At 44.8% G+C, this 21855-nt stretch overlaps 1 protein-coding gene across 1 annotated transcript in view; it reads left to right on the top strand.

Annotated features, from left to right (window-relative positions):
• The first annotated feature begins 561 nt into the window (after positions 1 to 561).
• Positions 562 to 21855, top strand: part of LOC124788899 (juvenile hormone esterase-like) — a 124320-nt gene continuing 103026 nt past the window's right edge. The window contains exon 1 of the mRNA XM_047256181.1: positions 562 to 786. Coding sequence (XP_047112137.1) covers positions 571 to 786 — 216 coding nt within the window. The 5' untranslated portion in view covers positions 562 to 570. The remainder of the gene's footprint in view (positions 787 to 21855) is intronic.

Genomic DNA, 21855 nt, shown 5'->3' on the forward strand with positions numbered 1-21855 from the left:
AATTTTTATCCAACTGCTTTACGATCTGATGACAGAAAGTTGAAATACTGTCAATTTTCTAATGCATAAAAGAGGGGAGCCCTCAAAATAAAACGACCTCCGATCTGCAACCAGCGGCCTTAGAACAGGTAAGAAAAACTGCTGATTGCAATGCAACAAAAATGTTGTCGACCGGTGTAATCTGTAGTAATGGGGGTAATTCGTTCGACGTATTCTCCCGAAGAAAATGTGCGTAGTGTGTTTTCAGGCAAGGCTTTCCCAATGTTATTACGATAGCACACATTTCTCTTAACAGAAAAATCCTCTTGGCCATCTCCACGTGGATGTCGTCCCCGTCAGTGATACATTCGCAGTATCTGTGTCAGCTGACGACTGTGTGCCAGCTTGCAACCAAAAACGGAAAAACTCCAGTTTTATATGATTACGATAAAATAAAGCAACGCTCCCCAGCTGGGGTGGGTCAGAGTCCACGACAGCTGTCAGCGTGGCCGTGGCGACCCTGGTCGCGCTGCACGGCAGTGGCGAGAAGCAGTCGCGCGCGTGCAGACCTCACCTCGCGCCAGTCCAGCCATGCCGGCGGCGTCGCCCACCCTCTTCTTCTTCGCGGCTTCGGCGGCATCACTGATGCTGGCGTTCCTGTCGGGTGACGACCCCGTAGGGCCTGTGGTACGGACGCAGCAGGGACTCGTGCGAGGGGCATTCGACACCTCACATGGCGGCCGCAAGTTCCTGGGCTTCCAAAACCTGCCCTACGCCAAGCCGCCCGTGGGACAGCTGCGCTTCAGAGTGAGTGAGGCGTGCGACAGTATACACTATACTGTGAAACCAATTAGGGTTCTTGTTGAATACATCTATAGCTGCATGACAAGTCTCGGTTGACATTTAATTGTTTGTTAGAGGGTCCATGGAACAACTGTCAGACTACTTCTTGACCGTTCTACTCTCGAATAACACGTGGGAAAATGAATACCTCAGTATTTCCTTTCGAGCTCCGATTTCTGTTATTTTATAATGCTGGTGATCTCTCCCTTTGGAACTGGCAATCGACAGAATATTTTCACGTTTGGAGAAGAGAGTTGGTTATTGAAATTTCCTGACAGTATTTCAGAGCGACGAAAAGAGTCTTTACACTGAGGTGACAAACGTCATGACTTAGCGATATGCACACACACAGATGGAATTAGTATCGCGTACACAAGGTGTAAAAGGCTGGTGCACTGGCGGAGCTGTCATTTGCACTCAAGTGATTCATATCAAAAGTCAGATTATGGCCATACGATGAGAATTAACAGACTTTGAACGTGCAGCGGTAGTGGCTGGCTGGCTCTGAGCACTATGGGACTGAACTGCTGAGGTCATTAGTCCCCTAGAACTTAGAACTAGTTAAACCTAACTAACCTAAGGACATCACAAACATCCATGCCCTAGGCAGGATTCGAACCTGCGACCGTAGCGGTCTCGCGTTTCCAGACTGCAGCGCCTTTAACCGCACGGCCACTTCGGCCGGCCAGCGGTAGTGGGAGCTGGACGTATGGTACATTCTGTTTAGGAATCCGTTAGGGAATTCAATATTCCGTGACCCACAGTGCCAAGAGCGTAGCAGGAATTCAAAAATTACAGGCGTTACATCACCACGGACAACGCAGTGACCGACGGCCATCACTTAACGACCGAGAACAGGGACGTTTGCGTAGTTTCCAGTGCTAATAAACAAGCAACACTGACCGAAGTAGCCGCACAAACTAGTGTAGAACGTGCGTCAAACGTATCCGTAAGAACAGTGCAGCGAAATTTGGTGTCAATGGGCTATTTCGGCGCATGAAGCGAGTGCCTTTACTAACAGCACGACATCGCCCGCAGCTCCTCTCCTGCATTCATGACCATATCGGTTGTAGCCTAGACGACTGAAAAACAGTGGCCTTGTCAGCAAGGCACTGCGCAAGCTGCTGGTGGCTCCATTGTGGGGTGGGCTGTGTTTACATGGAATGAACTGGATCCTCTTGTCCAACTGAACCGATCACTGAGTGGAAATCGTTATGTTAGGCTAATTGGAGACCATTTGCAGCCTTTCATGCACTTCATGTTACCGATCTACAATGAAATTTTCGTGGATGACAATGCGCCCAGTCATCCATCACAATTGTTCGCGACTGGTTTGAAGAACATTCTGGACAGTTCGAGAGAATGATTTGGCCACCCATATTACCCGTGGTGAATCCCATCGAACATTCATGGGACATAACCGAGAGGTCACTTCGTGCACAAAATCCTGCACCAGCAACACTTTCGCAGGTCCCTGTGGCCGAGCGTTTCTAGGAGTTTCAGTCCGGAACCGCGCTACTGCTACGGTCGCAGGTTCGAATCCTGCCTCGGGAATGGATGTGTGTGATGTCCTTAGGTTACTTAGACCTAATTAGTTCTAAGTCTAGACGACAGGTGGAAATGGGAAAGAGCGTTTTGCGTCATTGGCCGGGAGGCCCCTTACAGGGCAGGTCCCGCCGCCTTGGTGCAGGTCTTCTTACAATCGACGCCGCACTGGGCGATCTGTGAGCCATATGGGGATGAAATGACGATGAAGACAACACAACACCCAGTGCCTGAGAGGAGAAAATCCCCGACCCAGCAGGGAATCGAATCCGGGACCCTTAGGACGGCAGTCCGTCACGCTGACCATTCAGCTATCGGGGCGGACAGGGCACTGATGACCCCAGATGTTAAGTCCTTTAGCGCTTAGAGCCATTTGAACCAACAACATTTTCGCAATTACGGACGACTATTGAGTAAAAAAATGGTTCAAATGGCTCTGAGCACTATGGGACTTAACATCTTAGGTCATCAGTCCCCTAGAACTTAAACCTAACTAACCTAAGGACATCACACACATATATGCCCGAGGCAGGATTCGAACCTGCGACCGTAGCAGTCCCGCGGTTCCAGACTGCAGCGCCTAGAACCGCACGGCCACCGCGGCCGTATATTGAGTAAATATGGCTCAGTTTTTCTTTAGGGACTTCTAACGACTTGTTGAGCCCCTGACACGTCGAACTGCTGCACTTCGCCGGGAAAAAGGAGATCCGACACGATATTAGATTGAATGCCATGACTTTTGTCACCTCAGTGTATTTTAATTATTGCCACCTCATGTCTCCTACATTCCGCGATAGTAAATAACGAGCTCCCCTACTTTGGACTTTCTTCGACGTACTCCGTGAATACCGCACAGCACTAACCCTGAACAGGACGGACAAGCTTAGTATAGATAGGCTCTTTTGGAGACTTTTTGCATCTTCCAAGAGTAAACGTAAACACCATTCACGGATCAGGCGTTAAACCTGCTTCCACTGCCCCTTCAAGGCAGTACGACGAGCGAACTTTGTACGATTTTTGACCAGTTTGACGCCAAAACACTCCAAGCGCTTTTGGCAGTAGATGAATCCCGAAGACACTGCTGCATCTTTATTAAAGCAGCTCCTTACTTGTCCTCACGAATCAGAGTGCACCCTCTTCCTGACCTCCACGCTCACAAAAATCCTGTGAGGAATAGGGAATAGAACCAAAGTGCCGGCCGGAGTGGCCGTGCGGTTCTAGGCGCTACAGTCTGGAGCCGAGATACCGCTACGGTCGCAGGTTCGAATCCTGCCTCGGGAATGGATGTGTGTGATGTCCTTAGGTTAGTTAGGTTTAATTAGTTCTAAGTTCTAGGCGACTGATGGCCTCAGAAGTTAAGTCGCATAGTGCTCAGAGCCATTTGAACCAATTTGGACCAAAACCAAAGTTCTTCCAAACCAATGGTAACGACGCTAGTTTTTCAACAATATAAGCTAAGTGTTCTGCGAATAAACGTACTCTTTGGTTTGCGTTCCTCTCAATATTTTCCGTGTGATGGCGCCAGTTTAAGTTGTTCGTAAATGTAATCCCATATCTACTTGTCTATTACCAGAATGAAAAATGCTTCTATCATAGTACAAAAAATGCGAATACATCCTGGACAGAGTCGGGGATGTAGAAAAATGGAAGTTCGACGTAACCGGGAACTTCGAAGACATTTAAATCAAAACATCTTGAATATTCGCTCTTTCCTACGAGTTAACACTACTTCCCCAGCGTGGTGAGCTTTCTTAATTGCAAGTTGTTTGCACATCTGCAATTTGCACTTCTTGCAATTTATTGGCTAAAGTATCTGATCCTGTTAAAAATGCGAATATGTCAAAACGTTTTGCTTCATTTTTCGTTTCTCCTTTTAAGATTTTTTTCTTTTCGGGTCTCCTGCTCACTACGCATTTGCGGAAACCACTACGCTATCCCTCCTCACTCCAAATTCCCATTAGCGAGTCAGCCCACTCGAACAGCGTTGCAGAGGTTCTCCAGCTATTGGAATAGCACCGCAGCATCGAACGAAACGGGAGATCCTGCCTGAAACCCAGGCATAGCTACTTCAATTAAATGAAACTATATGCTTAATGTCTCAAACATCTGTGATGTATACATCTACGGGTTAGAAGTAAGGTGACCTTTCTTCCGATTGTTATTTTTACAGCAATTTTCCCCTCAGTGAAATTCTCTGCATGGTCGTCGATGAAGTGCTAAATTCTCTATCAAACAGTATATCACTTTGCACAGAACGGGGAATTATTCTGATTTGCTACACGCTTTTTTTTTTTGCACAACCAAAGGCATTTCTATGATTTTAAGACACAGATGAATGAAATCTTTAACGTATACACAACGAAACGATAAAGAACTGTCATAACCAGTTTTTTAATTATAAACAAACGCAGCGCTTGAAACACAGAGGTGGCGTGCGTAGAATACCTCACAAAAAACGTGTTTTTTGCCCGCAACATTCAAGCCATGGTGACCTTTTTTTCACGTAAAATCCAAACGGTATAAATAAAAATGGTGCCAGTAGCTGAGCATTAATTTCAGTCCAATTAAAATCTTTTGCGAAAAGTTTCTGTCGATTTGCACAATTTTTGCATCTAGATAATTCCTTTGTGGTGCGTCTCTCTCTCTCTCTCTCTCTCTCTCCCATCTCCGTTTCCCTCTCTCTCTTTGTCGTCTGTATATCTCTTTCTCTGTGTCATTTTTAAGAGTGTATTTACTTGAATCGGTAACCTTTAAGTTTGTGAGAGTTTTTGTTGTTACATCAAAATTTAAACGGAATTTTTTTAGTAGTCTTGCGGAGGACGTTACTTTTTTTTTTTTTTTTTTTTTTTTTTTTTTTTTTTTTTTTTTTTTTTTTACTGGTTAGGGTTAGGGTCAACTGGCACTTTTCACAAGCGCACAGATATCTTGTCTACAGAATTTTTGCAGTTGGTTTTAATCTTCTAATGACTTCGCTAGACGATAAATGAGAGCATCGCCTGCAAACAATCAAAGAGGGCTGTTCATATTGTGTTCTGAACAGTTTATATAGATTAGGAACAGATGAGCGCCTATAAAGCTACCTTGGGAAATACAATATTTCACTTATGTTTTACTTAATGATTTCCCGTCAGTTACCACCAACCATGACCTTTCTGACAGGGAGATTGCACAACTGAGACGATACTCCATAGGCACACAATTTGATTAGAAGCCGCTTTTGAGGGAGAGTGTCAAGAACTTAGGCAGAATGCACAACTGATCTAGAAATACGAAATCAATCCGGCACCCCTTGTCGTTAATACTCACTACTTTTTCACGAGAATGATATCTTCTGAATGCGTCCGCAGTGTTTACTAATTCCGCTTGTCATCGGTAACTGTATCGCGTTATCAGCATTGGAATTTGTCGCCTAAAATATTTGTGGTCAGATTATTTGAGCACCATTCACTTTTTTGCCATCGATAGTCGAACACAGGCACCGATGTGCAATGCGTAGTTAATCAGGACGTCGATAGCAAGTATAGTGTGAACCTAAACTCCAACGACAAAATTTTGGTGGTTTCCCGTAGCCAGTCTCAGGGAACACCTGATGAACACGTCAAGTAATGACGTCGAAATATCGTGTTTGGAAGACGCTGATATCCGGCAGAAAACCCGATTTCCACGAGAGTGCAGTCGTCGTTGTAATGCGGGAACGGAGCGATATATCTGACGTCAAAAAGGACATGATTATTGCCTTTCGAGCCAAGGGTGGATTATGATGATGTTTGGTTTGTGGGACGCTCAACTGCGCGGTTATCAGCGCCCGTACAAATTCCCAGCCTTCGCTCAGTCCAATCTCGCCACTTTCAGGAATGATGATGAAATGATGAGGACAACACAAACACCCAGTCATCTCGAGGCAGGTGAAAATCCCTGACGCCGTCGGGAATCGAACCCGGAACCCCGTGCTTGGGAAGCGAGAACGCGACAGCGACACCACGAGCTGCGGACGCCAAGGGTGGAAGCATTTCGGAAACGGCTAACTTTGTAAACTGTTCGCGTGCCGCTGTTGTTAAAACGTATCGTGCATGGGGAAAATGGCGCTATCCGAAACTGGTCCCGTGGTAACTGTGGGGCACCTCGGGCCATAGATGACAGGAGTAGACGACGGCTGTGAAAACATGTACAGGCGAACAGACGTGTAACTGTTGAACAACTGTCAACCCAGGTGAACCAAGGGGCTACCAACAGTGTCTCCTCAACGACCCTTCAATGAGCGTCGCTGCATACGGGCCTCCGCGGCCGGCGCGTAGTTCATGCATCGGTGGCGATTGTTGTTCACTGATGACGAAGGCTGCGATTAACCAGCCAATACCGCAACTGAGTGACGGCAGGTGGTTTCTTCAGATGAAACACGTTCTGGGTTCCATCAGACAGATGACCTTTGGCGTGAACGGCTTGAAGAGTCTGAAAGCCAAAAACAATATAGCGTTATCGTCTGGGGAATGTTTTCGTGGCTTTCCCAGCTTGATCTCGTCATTCCGGAAGGCACAATGGATCAACACAAGTATGCATCTATCCTAGGGGACTATGTCCACTCCTAGATGCACATTGTTTTTCATAGTCATCAGGACATAGACCAGCAAGGCAATGCAACATGTTAAATAGTTCATAGTGTACGTGCATGGCTCAAAGAGCACCAGGAAGAATTTGCCGTACTCCCAGGTGATGCTGAGGGAATTAGATTAGGAAATGAGACACTTAAAGTAGTAAAGGAGTTTTGTTATTTGGGGAGCAAAATAACTGATGATGGTCCAAGTAGAGAGGATTTAAAATGTAGGCTAGTAATGGCAAGGAAAGCGTTTCTGAAGAAGAGGAATTTGTTAACATCGAGTATTGATTTAAGTGTCAGGAAATCGTTTCTGAAAGTATTTGTATCGAGTGTAGCCATGTGGAAGTGAAACGTTGACGATAAATAGTTTAGACAAGAAGAGAATAGAAGCTTTCGAAACGGGGTGCTACAGAAGAATGCTGAAGATTAGATGGGTAGATCACATAACTAATGAGGAAGTACTGAATAGAATTGGGGAGGAGTTTGTGGCACAACTTGACTAGAAGAAGGGATCGGTTGCTAGGACATGTCCTGAGGCATCAAGAGATCGCCAATTTAGTACTGGACGGCAGCGTGAAGGGTAAAAATCGTAGAGGGAGACCAAGAGATGAATACACTAAGCAGATTCACAAGGATGTAGGTGGCAGTAGGTACTGGGAGATGAAGAGGCTTGCACAGGGTAGAGCAGCATGGAGAGCTGCATCAAACCAGTCTCAGGACTGAAGAACACAACAACAACCAGGGCTACTCTCCGGATTTAAACCCAATCGATTATCTGTCGAACCGCCTTCTTAAAGCTGCTCGCACCATGGGTCACCAACTGATAAACCTAGCGCAGCTGACCAGGGCATTCGAGTCGGATTACTATACATCGTTGCCAGTACCTTCCAGAACCCCACTGACACTCTTCCTGCACGCCTCGAAGTTGTCTGCAGTGGCAAGATTGTTATTTGTTATTTCAGGTTTCTGACAGGTAGGTTCATTAAGTTGACTGGGCAGTACATTTGGCTCCAGAGGCATGGTGTGCAGATGTTAGCATCTATATGTCAGAGAGGTAATACATTCAAGCAGTGATGACCGCTGATGTTAGCGAGGCCAATAAACGACGGCCGCACGCCTCCGACGATGTATGACGCAGCCCTAAGCTGGTTGACTAACTCGTGGTCACAGTATACAACACCAGATATAATGCTGTTTGAATCGTAGTTATCAGGATGTCCAAAGTCGAAGGTTAAACCCACATTAGGCAGCGGCCAGCAATAATGATGGTCCTTACAGACTGCTGAACAGCAAAGACGTTGCTGAGCTGTGCATCTGGGAAGCCCAGAATCGAATACACGGCCAACCAGAGAGTTGGCCATCAACAGTAGCTAGTCACCCAGTAGACGGTCCAGTGAAGCGAAGGCGCCACGTTGTCAGCATATGGACACAAGCTCAGGCAGCTAATGGAGGCAAAGTCAGCAAAAAGTGGCTGGCTGCACCATCTGTTACTGCAGTGGTCTTCAGCATTAGGTACACACCCATACGCTATCGTGTACGCATCACGTCGCCTAGCATCTGAGAACATTTCGGGGAGAGGGCCCAATTCGGTGGTATTTACATTGACGGAATAAAGCGGAACACCAGGAAGAGTTTTGTGACATAAACGAAAGGTGGTAGCGTGTTTGTACATCTAAAAAATGATTATTCAAATTTCGCGCCAATCGCATAAGAATGGCGCCAGTAACACATCTACGGAATTGCTTTAAATAGACGCTGTAACTGTCGTCAGCATTGTTTACCTTTGGAAGTCGTGAGTTGATGCTAGTCAAGAGCGCCTTTAAGGCCTCTTTGTGTTTGAACGAGGTCGTGTAATTGGACTACGATAAGTTGCATGTTCCCTCTGCGATACTGCAGAAAGAATTGGCACGATTGCTGGCGGTTGGGTTCACTGGAATGTACAATCGCAAGAAGACCGGGCTCTGAACGGCCACCCTGGCACCACCGAGAGGTATGACCATCGTATTCCGCGTATGTTTCTCGCCCATAGTACTGCATCTGCAGCAGCAGTCTCAGCATCAGTTGGCGCCACAATGACACAACGAACTCTTACAAAACGTTTACTTCAATGACAGCTCCGACTCAGACGCACTGTACCGTACATTCCACAGATCGCACACCATCGCCATCTGCGACTTCAGTGGTATCAAGCGAGATCTAATTGGAGGGCATGTAGAGACCTGTTCTGTTTTCTGATGAAAGCTGGTTCTGCCACGGTGCCAGTGACAGCCATGTTTCGGTTAAAAGGAGACCAGTTGAGGGCTTGCAACCAATATGTCTGCCTGTTAGACACATTGGACCTACACATGGAGTTATGTTCTGAGGTGCGATTTCGTATGACCGCAGGAGCAATCTCGTGGTTTTCCCACGCACCCTGACTGCAAATTTGTTCGCCAGTCGTGATTTGATCTTTTGTGCTGTCACTCATGAACAGCATTCCAGGGCGTGTTTTCCAACAGGATAACGCTCACCCACACGCCCTATTGTAAACCAACATACTCTCCGAGTGTCGAGATATTGCTTTGGCCAGCTCGGTTATGAGATCTGTCTCCAATCGAGCACATATGTGACATCATCTGACGACAACTCCAGTGTCATCTATTAACTGTACCTAAATTGACAGAACATTTGCAACAGGCATGGAACACCATCCCACCAAGAGACATCCGGCACCTGTACAACACAATGCATGAATGTTTCCATGCTTGTATTTAATATTCTGGCTTTTGCACCTGTTAGTAATGTACCAGAACTTCACATTTGCAATGTATTCCCGAAATTTCATTAATCTACCTTAATTATTTTTTGGTGTTGCTATTCCATTCCGGCAGTGTATGTTAACCACGCCAGCTAGAGTTTTTTCCCATCGCAGCGCTTCAGCCCAGAAATCGTAACAAGTTTGGGTGCTCATCCATAGCTGTTAAGCAATGGTGACTTCATTCGTTCTGGTTTTCCTGTCCAGACAGATTTTCTGGACGCTGGTGATCCTGAAACAAATCTCAGCTTCGGCTTACAAAGACCGCTGCTGGGGTGTTTTGCAGTGTTTATGTACTGAATTTGGACTCTTGCTCTCTGATTTCATTTTCTTGCTCCACAGTGACAGGTCACCAAGATGACGGCACCTCTCCCCGTATGATGTCGTTCTGCTGCATCGCCGCTACGCAGTTAATTACTATAGCCTAGGTCGTAGCAGTACAGACATGTTTACTCGCCGGTACACACCTCATGTATGGTTTCACTGAATACCGTGCAAGAGTAACATAGTGACGTTACGCTGAGCTGTTTCATTAGCTACGGCAGCCACTTCGTACTACTGTTTGTTTTGAGGACTGTCGCATTACTCTTTGTGTTGTGTTGTACGTTTTTGTGATTGAATATAACAGGCTTGTTATTGTTATGAATTTATATTCACAGTAGCAAACGTTACTGAGGTATCATAATTAAATCAGCGGAAAAATGCTCCAATCGGAGAATATGTTCTCTTTTGAAACCTGTGATAGAAAAGTGGCGAATCAGCTGCCTCAATTTTTATTCCGCCTTCCTTTTGGTATGTGAGCATATTCGTGCACTTTTAACACCGATCATTCTAAATCCTTTCAGCTAGTTTCTCTTTGTAGCTATGCGTTCATACGCAGCATCTCCCTCTCATCCCCCCTGTTTCCTTTTTCTTCCAAGGTTTATAGTATATCACAATGCCATTGTCTCCTTTATCACTTACACTGTGTCCTTCTTTTGTTTCTTTCCCACTGCCACTGTCTCAAACATACGTCGGCAGCTTCAAAATTCTGGGGGTACAATTTATTTTCCCATCTATATACCGGTACACATGTTTAAAGTTTCAGTCCCAATTACGCCCTCCCCTACATTTGGGTATTCAATTTCGCCAGCCTGGGAGAGTCCAGACCTCCAAAGATGATGTATGGTCTCCACTCATCTGTATTTCTCATTTCCTCTGTGCCCTTTCCCTTTCTCTCTCACTGACACCGTCTGCTCTCTCTTCCATCGTCACTTTGATTCTGGAGCTCTCAATCAGTGCAAAAAAGGCGCGAAAATGTTCGTATGCCATAATTTTGGGGAAGGAAGGCGGAATGAGGATTGAGGCAACTTGTTCCCCACATTTCCGTCAGACTCTTCTTTTACTTAATAAACTTCTACTGTCAGACTCTTTCAAAGTGGAAGATATTTGCATTTTTTGTAGTCCGACAGGATCAGTTTTACGCTGGAGCCCTTCCTTTTTCTGCAACAACAGGTTGTGGAAACGGCTAAAAACCAGTTTTTGGTTTTTTTTGCGTAACTACGGTAACTTTGAATCTCTGGAAATCAGTAACGGATAGTGATATCGAAAAAAGTTTCGACGTTCCCCGAGAATATCATCTTAAGAACGTATAGAATAAATTTCGATGAAATGCCATGAACAGAGATTATAAAAGTAGTCATCCTCACAACTGGTACTTTTCGTACCCAAAAGTCATGATTTTGCGAGGTTTTCTCAGGATCCGATCATGAACAAAGGGTGCTTTCATAAGACGCCTAGGGTACAGCTTAGACAACACCAAGTGCAAAAGAACCAACCGATTTGCTCAATTTTTAGGGGCTGGAGGAAGTGCTACAGTACACCTGTTCTGCTGATAGGTACACGAACGGTCACTAGGTCAAGGGCTATCCACAACACTTGACCCGTTATCTCTGTGGTTAATACTACTCGAGATATGGCCCGTAAAAAGTCGCATTTTCGTGCGAGGCTTTTTCGAACCTATTGGTACCGTGCACTGTCGTGCACCGACCAATTGTTACTTCACAAACTGCAGGAGACTGCGGATACCTTACACCGAAACGCTGCAAAAACGACCTCCACAAATATGGGAGGGGAAATCGGAGTCCGTCTGCGTACCGTTAAGTCACATACGTAGAATGCAACTAGCTAGTGGGGCTCAGAATAACCGCCAGGTACTCGCATTAGCTAAATCAGCTGGAAGTGGCTCAATTATAGTGTTGATACGATGACGCAGATATCTGGTGTCAGTCTACACGCCTTTCAACAACTGCAGAAGAGTTACTGACAGGGAAGTCACACATTGAATTCGGTATTCGTAGGAGGTTCCACAGAATAATGGAGTAATATATAACATCTCAGGGTATCAGTTGAATCATATACCTCAATTTTTTTTCTTTCCTTGCCGTTTTTACTCTGTATGATTCCCTCTACTGTCTTGGAAATTAGTCCTTGTTTCCTTAACACATGTCCCATAATCCAGTAACGTCTACATTTCCTCTCTGATTCTGCCGAGAATCTTATCAGTATACTTCTATTCTCTTCTTTACCGGTTTTCGCACTGGCCACCACTCACTTCCAAATGATGTTCTGCTCCAGATGTATATTCTCAGAAATTTCCTCAAATTAAGGGCTGCAGAAACTTTTTTGTAGATGTACTTCCATGATTATAACTAAAAAAATAAGGTGTTCATTAATATCAACACCAGTGATATACACATATTCTGTAAACTGACATGTTCCGCATCATTTCGATAGAAGAGTCGTTTAGATGATCTGTCGAACATGTAACTTACTAATAACTAACAAGTAACCTTTTAGCAAGGACTGACTTCCTAGCCTGTGCTAGTCTTCTTCTTATATCCTCCTTATTTCGTCCGGCATATTTTGTGTTACTCCCTAGGCAGCAGAATTCCTTTACTTATACTGCACTCAACAGCGACAGGGCTTTTCGCTTCGTGAATGATGCTGTGGGTTCTTGGTTTGACTGTAGACTTTACTGAAGGACAATTGACGTCATCAGTAAGACTTCGGCCTACGAAGTGTGCGAGAAAGGTAATGCGACTGACAACACACAGAGATATGGCGATGCTGTATTGTTGTACTTGTGTAGACCGGTGTCTTCATCCGTTCCAGATGCTCAGTCCGAGTCTCAGCTCCGTACGGGTATCACATGATCTTTGAGAGCGCGATCAGCGAAGTTGTGTTTTGTTGTGTGTTACCAAAACGGAACAGTGGAATTTAGAGCAACATTATGGAATCAGGTTTTGCGTTGCTGCATCATGGCAATGCCCCACATCACATGGCTTCTTCCATAGCGAAATATTTGATCTCAGAAGGCATTCTTGTTGTTCCGCAGCCCCTCTACTAACCTGATCTGAGTTCTTGTGATATTTTTCTTTTCCCTAAATTGAAAAATGTGTTAAAAGGACGTCAATTTAGGACTCTAGAAAATATTCAAAAGAATGTGACGGACATGTTAAAGGCAAGAAGCCTTTCAGCGCTTCTACCAAGACTGGAAACAATGACTCCGCCGGTGTATAGCTGCTGAAAGGAACTACTTTGGAGATGACGATATTGTTGTTCGAAGAAATAATAAATAAAGGTAGATGAAAAAAGCAATCTCATTACTTTTCTCATATACTTCTTAAAATGAATACACACTTACATTAATTCATAATGGGGCAAATAAAAGTGGCCCAGAGAAAGAGCTACAGGGTACAAAGGAACAGCAGCGGGAAGGAAATACAGTGCTAACCTGACTATGGCAAATGTTGAAACTGACCATCATTCATCTCTTGGCACTTTTGGGCCTGATCAGCAAGTTGCTAAAGGGCGATCGAAGCTGGATTGCTGGAATTGCTGCAGTCTCATTCGAAATGCTCTTCTGCAGTTGTAAAAGACTCTGATGGTTTTTGCGAAACACCTTAGGCTTGAGGGCTCCGAACACTGACACATCAGGTGACCTGGGTGTCCAGATAGGGTCGTGGCCAGACTAATACCTGCTAACCAGTTTGTCAGGCTTGAAGATTGTGTAAATCTGTTCTAAGGTTCGGCTGGCAGTATGGGCAGTCGCTCCACCCCTTTGGAAGTAACTTTAGGTCTCTTCCTCCTTCGTTAATGCTGCCACAAATAGTTTCAAAATGTTAATGTTGTCAATGTAACGCAGTGAAGTCAGTGTCTGATGAAAGAAGATGGGACCAACAATGGGGCGTGCAGACACCGCACACCAAACCCAAACCTTTCGATCATGCAGTGGTGTTTCGTGGAATTTATGCGGATTCTCTGCTGCCCAGAACCTGTGATTCTGTGAGTTGAAGTAACTCAGTTGAAACCAGGCTACATCAGACATAATGAACAGATTCATGTAAAAGCAATTCATTTTTATCTCAGTGAAGAGCCTCTCACAAAAATGAAGACGCTTAGGAAAATATGCTGGTTTTAACGCATGAGCAAGACACTAGACACTCGGTAGGGATGCACGTGCTGGTCCAGGTTGAGTATTCATCTGTCTGGTAAACGTGATATTCCGGTCTTTGTCACAGGCGTCAGTTTGATTTGGTAGGGCTAGGAAGCATTTTCTGGTGAACTGCAGCCACATTTTCTGGTGTGCGGGCATATTTTGGTTTTTTGATTTCTTCAAAATAGATCCTGTCTGACGCCATTTTCGGACTATGTGTTGCAGGCACTCTTTGGTTGCACTTTGACAGCAATCAACTAACCGCAACGTTCCTACGTTTTTATTGTCACGTAACGTTCCACAGCGAACACCAGCTGCTCCACTGGGAGACCATCGCCCCTTTGCACTGTTTTAATCACAGCTTGCACTTCGTTCTGAAGCGGTGTGGATCACGTGGCAAGCGTATACGCGGTGTACGCGTCACGGCGTGCGGTTATATGCATACACTCACGTCCAGTCATATCCACTCGTAAGGGTCACTGTTATTTGGCCAACCCTGCATTACGTACGACCGTCTATGGGACTAGAAAATTGGAAATGATTTAATGACCTTTTAATTTAGGCAGTGAATTAGAAGTTCACGGCACAATTAAGTTCCGGTCGGCTGCTCGTACGCTCCTTTCACACTAGAGAGCGCACGTAATTTCAAGTATGGCGAGCTCAGTGTCACGGAAAGACGTGGAGCGGCGTGGAGTCAGAGTGGCTGGCAGTCTGACGACCAGAATCTAATTCACATCATCCACCTGGATCTAATGTTAGGCCGTTGTGGGTAGTGGCAGGCGAAACTTTTGAATCGGTGCCAGGTCTGGCATGGCACCGCCTACAGAACTCGTTAATGTTTCCAGCCTGGTTGGCCCAACGGTTGCCCTGTGAAAGCGGCCATTTGCAGATAGTGGACGTCGTGGCCGCGGTTGGAGAGCGGAGGCACTTGGAATCAGCCAGTGAAAGCGGGCACTTCTAGCAAGCTGGAGCTCGGGAACACCTGCCTCGAGACGAGGCTGGAGGCGTGGCGGAACAGCGAGGCAGGGTGCAGCTTGTTTTCAACACGGGGCATTGTTCCTGATGGAGCAGCAGAGAGTGTGTGGCTGCACGCATCAAGAGGAGAATGAAGCATCTGGGAGTGAGGAAGTGCTTGCTTTAGAGCAGAGGTCGTCAAACACGTTTACTTAAGAGCCGGTGCTGAATTTGTGCGGCTGCACCTCAGGCCGCATATGTACCGACCATATTATTAATTGGCAATCTATATAAATTAGTATGCTATGAGCCCCAATAGAATAGCGACAGAGTGCGATAAGTTAGCCGCCAGACCCAAGTATTGATCGTTAGAAGTCGGCACTATTCGGAATATTTGCTGCTGATTGTTCTCCGGGCTTGCTGCCGACTTCAGCTCCCCAAAGATGTAACACTGTAATTGGCTGACGAGCTGTTGTATTGTTTGTAACACTGCAACTGCCTGACGAACCGTTGTGTGGTTTACATGAATGAATGGTTCATTGATTATTAACAGTAACTGTCCGCTCGTGGTCCAGAGGTAGTATATTTGACTAGTAATCAAAACAATCTCGGTCCCGGGTTCGAACCCTCCACTGCTTAAAATCTCAATAAATCTAAGCAGCAATGGCAGCCGAAGACTTCCTGAATAAGAAGTCACCCACATTCTGAAAACTGGCCGGTGTCGCCGTGCGGTTCTAGGCGCTTCAGTCTGGAACCCCGTGACCGCTATGGTCGCAGGTTGGAATCAGCCAGTGAAAGCGGGCACTTCTAGCAAGCTGGAGCTCGAGAACACCTGCCTCGAGACGAGGCTGGAGGCGTGGCGGAACAGCGAGGCAGGGTGCAGCTTGTTTTCAACACGGGGCATTGTTCCTGATGGAGCAGCAGAGAGTGTGTGGCTGCACGCATCAAGAGGAGAATGAAGCATCTGGGAGTGAGGAAGTGCTTGCTTTAGAGCAGAGGTCGTCAAACATGTTTACTTAAGAGCCGGTGCTGAATTTGTGCGGCTGCACCTCAGGCCGCATATGTACCGACCATATTATTAATTGGCAATCTATATAAATTAGTATGCTATGAGCTCCAATAGAATAGCGACAGAGTGCGATAAGTTAGCCGCCAGACCCAAGTATTGATCGTTAGAAGTCGGCACTATTCGGAATATTTGCTGCTGATTGTTCTCCGGGCTTGCTGCCGACTTCAGCTCCCCAAAGATGTAACACTGTAATTGGCTGACGAGCTGTTGTATTGTTTGTAACACTGCAACTGCCTGACGAACCGTTGTGTGGTTTACATGAATGAATGGTTCATTGATTATTAACAGTAACTGTCCGCTCGTGGTCCAGAGGTAGTATATTTGACTAGTAATCAAAACAATCTCGGTCCCGGGTTCGAACCCTCCACTGCTTAAAATCTCAATAAATCTAAGCAGCAATGGCAGCCGAAGACTTCCTGAATAAGAAGTCACCCACATTCTGAAAACTGGCCGGTGTCGCCGTGCGGTTCTAGGCGCTTCAGTCTGGAACCCCGTGACCGCTATGGTCGCAGGTTGGAATCAGCCAGTGAAAGCGGGCACTTCTAGCAAGCTGGAGCTCGGGAACACCTGCCTCGAGACGAGGCTGGAGGCGTGGCGGAACAGCGAGGCAGGGTGCAGCTTGTTTTCAACACGGGGCATTGTTCCTGATGGAGCAGCAGAGAGTGTGTGGCTGCACGCATCAAGAGGAGAATGAAGCATCTGGGAGTGAGGAAGTGCTTGCTTTAGAGCAGAGGTCGTCAAACATGTTTACTTAAGAGCCGGTGCTGAATTTGTGCGGCTGCACCTCAGGCCGCATATGTACCGACCATATTATTAATTGGCAATCTATATAAATTAGTATGCTATGAGCTCCAATAGAATAGCGACAGAGTGCGATAAGTTAGCCGCCAGACCCAAGTATTGATCGTTAGAAGTCGGCACTATTCGGAATATTTGCTGCTGATTGTTCTCCGGGCTTGCTGCCGACTTCAGCTCCCCAAAGATGTAACACTGTAATTGGCTGACGAGCTGTTGTATTGTTTGTAACACTGCAACTGCCTGACGAACCGTTGTGTGGTTTACATGAATGAATGGTTCATTGATTATTAACAGTAACTGTCCGCTCGTGGTCCAGAGGTAGTATATTTGACTAGTAATCAAAACAATCTCGGTCCCTGGTTCGAACCCTCCACTGCTTAAAATCTCAATAAATCTAAGCAGCAATGGCAGCCGAAGACTTCCTGAATAAGAAGTCACCCACATTCTGAAAACTGGCCGGTGTCGCCGTGCGGTTCTAGGCGCTTCAGTCTGGAACCCCGTGACCGCTATGGTCGCAGGTTCGAATCCTGCCTCGGGCATGGATGTGTGTGATGTCCTTAGGTTAGTTAGGTTTAATTAGTTCTAAGTTCTAGGCGACTGATGACCTCAGCAGTTAAGTCGCATAGTGCTCAGAGCCATTTGAACCATTTTTTGAACATTCTGCCAATGGCCTTGTCAAACGCGGCGGATGAGCGATCAGAGGTTCAGGGCAAGCACTTGCCTTTGCAGTGCGAAACAACCCAGGAAAGGCGGAAGAATCCGCAATAATCAACGGCATGAGAATGCAGAAGGCAATGGAAATCTCTGCTTTAAAGACACGTAATTTGTATCCATAGGACATGTGGCCTGTAATTGAAAAAGTGTTACGATCATCTCTCCATTGGCAGAGAGATTCCGGACATATTCCCATTCGAACTTCACGGAGCGTACTTACAAGGAGGAGGTCACCATGAGAAAAAAATAACGTTCTATGAGTATGGGCGTGGAATGTCAGAAGCTGAACGCGGTAGGCAAGCTAGAAATTCTGAAAAGGGGAATGCTAAGGCTCAAGTCTACATTAATGCTGGTCAGTGAAGTGAAATAGAAAGAAGACAAGGATTTCTGGGAAGACGAGTATAGGGTAATTTCAACAGCAACAGAAAATAATATAGCGAGAGTAGTATTCGTTATGTATAGGAATGTAGGACAGAGAATGAGTTACTTTGAAAAGTTCAGTGATAGGGTTATTCTCTGTCGCAAGTAGAAGATGAAGAGGTAGAGAACGTGTATAAGGATATTGATCGGGTAATTCAGTACGTAAAAGGATATGAAAACCTGATAGTCGCCGGGGTGGACTGGAATTCGGTTATAGGGGAAGGAGTAGAAGAAAGAGTTATGGGAGAATATGGGCTTGGTTGTAGCATGGAGAAAGGCTGATTAAGTTCTGCAACAAACTTCAGGTAGTAACAGCGAGTATGTCGTTCAAGAATAACGAGAGAAAAAGATATACATGAAAAAGGCCGGGAAAACGGGAAGAAGTCTGTTAAATCACATCATGGTCAGGCAGAGATTATAAAATCTGATACTGGACTGTAAGGCGCACGCAAAAGCAGATATAGTCTCAGATCACAGTTTAATAGTGATGAAGAGTAGTCTGAGCCTAGTCAGGGAGAAATAATGTGCAGTGAAGTAGGATACGGAGATACTAAGGAATGAAGAGATGCTCTTGGATTTCTCTGCGGCTATAGATATCGCGATAATGAACAACTCAGAACGGAGTTCAGTTGAAGAGGAATGGACATCTCCAAAAAGGTCACTCATTGAAGTTGGAACGAAAAATATAAGTACAAGGAAAGTAACCTGCGAGCAAACCACGGGAAACAAAACAAATACTCCAGCTGATAGACGAAAGAAGAAAATACGAAAATGTTGAGGGAAATTTAGGAATACAGAGATACAAGTCTCTTGGGAATGAAATAAATAGGAAATGCAGGGAAGCTAAGGCGAAATGACTCCATGAAAAGTGCGAATAAATCGGAAAAGAAATGATTGTTGGAACAACTGCCTCATCATACAGGAAGTCAAAACAACCTTTGGTTAGTGCAAGAGCGGTAACATTGTTACGGGAATTCCTTTTTTAAATGCAGAGGACAGACCGGATAGGTGAAAGAATATGCTGAAGGCCTGTATGAGAGGGAGAGCTCGTCGGATGACGTGGTAGAAGAAGAAACAGGAGCCGATAGGGAAGAGATAGGGGATATGTTATTACAGTCTACATGTAAATGAGCTGTGGACGACTTAAGGTCAGAGAAAGCGAAAGGAATAGATAACATCCCATCAAAATTTCTAAAATCAATGGGGAAGGTAACGACAATACGACTATTCGTGTTGGCGTGTGGAATGTATGAGACTGTCGATACGCCACCGGAGTAACGGAAAAACATCATCCAGACGACTCCGAAGATAGCAAGAGCTGATAAGTGTGAGAATTAGACAAGAATAACATACAGAAGAATGGAAAAGAAAACTGAGGATGTGTTAGACGACGATCAGTTAGGCTTTAGGAAAGGTGAAGGCACCAGAGAGGAAATTCTGACGTTGCGGTTGATAATAGATGCAACATTGAAGAAAATTTAAGATATGTTCGTGGGATTCACGAAAAATCGTTAGACAACGTCAAACGGTGCACCATATTTGAAATTCTATGAAAAGTTGGGGGTAAGCTGTAGGGAAAGACAGGTAATATATTATACGTACAAGAACCAAGAGGGAGCAATGAGGGTGGTACACCAAGAACGAAGTTCTCAAATTAGAATGGATATAAGAGAGGGATGTCGTCTTTCACTCCTACTGTTCAACCTATACATGAATAGCAATGAAGGAAATGAAAGATAAATTCAAGTGCAAGGTTTAAAAATTTAGGTTGAAAGGATATCAGTGATAAGATTCGCTGATAACACTGCTAAGCTCAATGAAACTGGAGAAGTATTACAGGATCTGTTGAATGGACTGAACAGTCTAATGGGAAGAAAATATAGACTGCGAGTAAATCACGAAAGACGAAAGGAATGAGAATAGCGATAAACTAAACATCAGAACTGGGGTAGACCTCAATTTGAGGAAGAAATTTCTGGGAATGTACGTTTAGAGTACAGCATTGTACGATAGTGAAACATGGACTGTAGGAAGCCGGAACAGAAGAGAATTGAAGCATTTGAGATTAGTGCTACAGAAGAACGTTTAAAATTAGGTATATTGTTAAGGTATGGAATGAGGAGGTTCTCCGGAGAGTCGGTGAGGAAAGGAATATATGGAGAACAATGGCAAGAAGAAGGGACACATTTATAGGACATCTGTTAAGAACAGCGATCAACTTCCATGGTACTACAAGGAGTTGAAGATGTTAAAAACTATAGAAGTAGACATCCAGCAAATAAATGAGGACGTAGGTTGCAACTGCCATTCTGAGACGCAAAGTTTGGCACAGGAGAGGAATTCGTGGCGGGACACGTTAAATCGGTCAGAAGACTGATGGCACAAAAAAAGACAGTAGCATTACTTGTTTTTTAATTCATTGTTCTATTCATTGCATTCTGTTACAACAGCGTTAATTTAATTTCATACTATTTGCTACAAAAAGGTACTGCGTTTGAAGTGACCATCTGTATAAACTGCAGACACGAATCCACGTCACTTCAGTTTGAAGTATATGCCGTAGCAGCTGATCTGTATGATCTCCCTCGCCCGTGTGTTGTCAGTGCTGGAAGATAAGCATTTTCACATTCCCTATCCTCGCAGTTGCAGCCTCTGCCACGACCGAATCTTCCAACGTCGATTAAAGTTAAGCATATCTTAAAATATTACTGTCTCTGTAATCATTTTTAATTGTTGCTAACTTAATATTATTACAGATTTTGGAAATTTGGAAATGTATGGTAAGGTCTTATGGAACCAAACTACTGAGGTCATCGGTCCCTAAGCTTACACACTACTTAATCTAACTTAAACTAACTTACGCAAAGGACGACACACATACCCATGCCCGAGGGAGGACTCGAATCTCCGACGAGGGAAGATTACAGGATTAATCAATACAAAGATTAATTAATAACAACATCTTGTTGTATTCCCGTTATCCTCCGCCAAGCCTCTTTATCCAGCGCATCTTCCTTACCGATGCTGCGATGTTCCATTACTTCATTTATGTGGTCTGTCCAAGAACGTCGTGGTCTTCTGCGCTTACTTCTGTCGGGTGGTTTCCATTCATAAACCTTCCCTGGCCACCGATGATCTGGCATTCTCATCATATGTCCGTACCATTTTAATGATTTTCTTTCAACTCTATCACTACATCATTTGCCTTTATTCTAGCTTTTACTTCATCATTAGTTTTTCGTTCGATTCTTGATATTTTGGCACTCTACGCAAATAATCCATTTCTACAGCTATTAGTCTTCTTTTGAGATCCGTATTTAAGAGCCATAGTTCTGATCCATCGCATAGCACTAATTCAACCATTATCTTACTTATTCTTTTCTTATTGCTATTGGAAATATTCTTATCCCACCAAAAATAATTCATACACGCTAACACTTTTCTGCTTTGCTGTATTCTATATTTTACTTCTGTATGGCCCAAACCATTTTTATCAATATGTGCTCCGAGATATTTAAATTTCTCTACCAGTGTCATAACTGCTTCGTCATTGATGTGTACTTCAAATTTAGCATCACTATTCACCACCAGGTACTCTGTTTTTTGTTAGACTCACTTGTAGTCCCTATCTGTTTTATTCCTAATATATTTGTCGTATCATGAACTCA

This window comes from Schistocerca piceifrons, chromosome 3 (genome assembly GCF_021461385.2).
Source record: "Schistocerca piceifrons isolate TAMUIC-IGC-003096 chromosome 3, iqSchPice1.1, whole genome shotgun sequence".
NCBI classification, from domain to species: Eukaryota; Metazoa; Arthropoda; class Insecta; order Orthoptera; family Acrididae; genus Schistocerca; species Schistocerca piceifrons.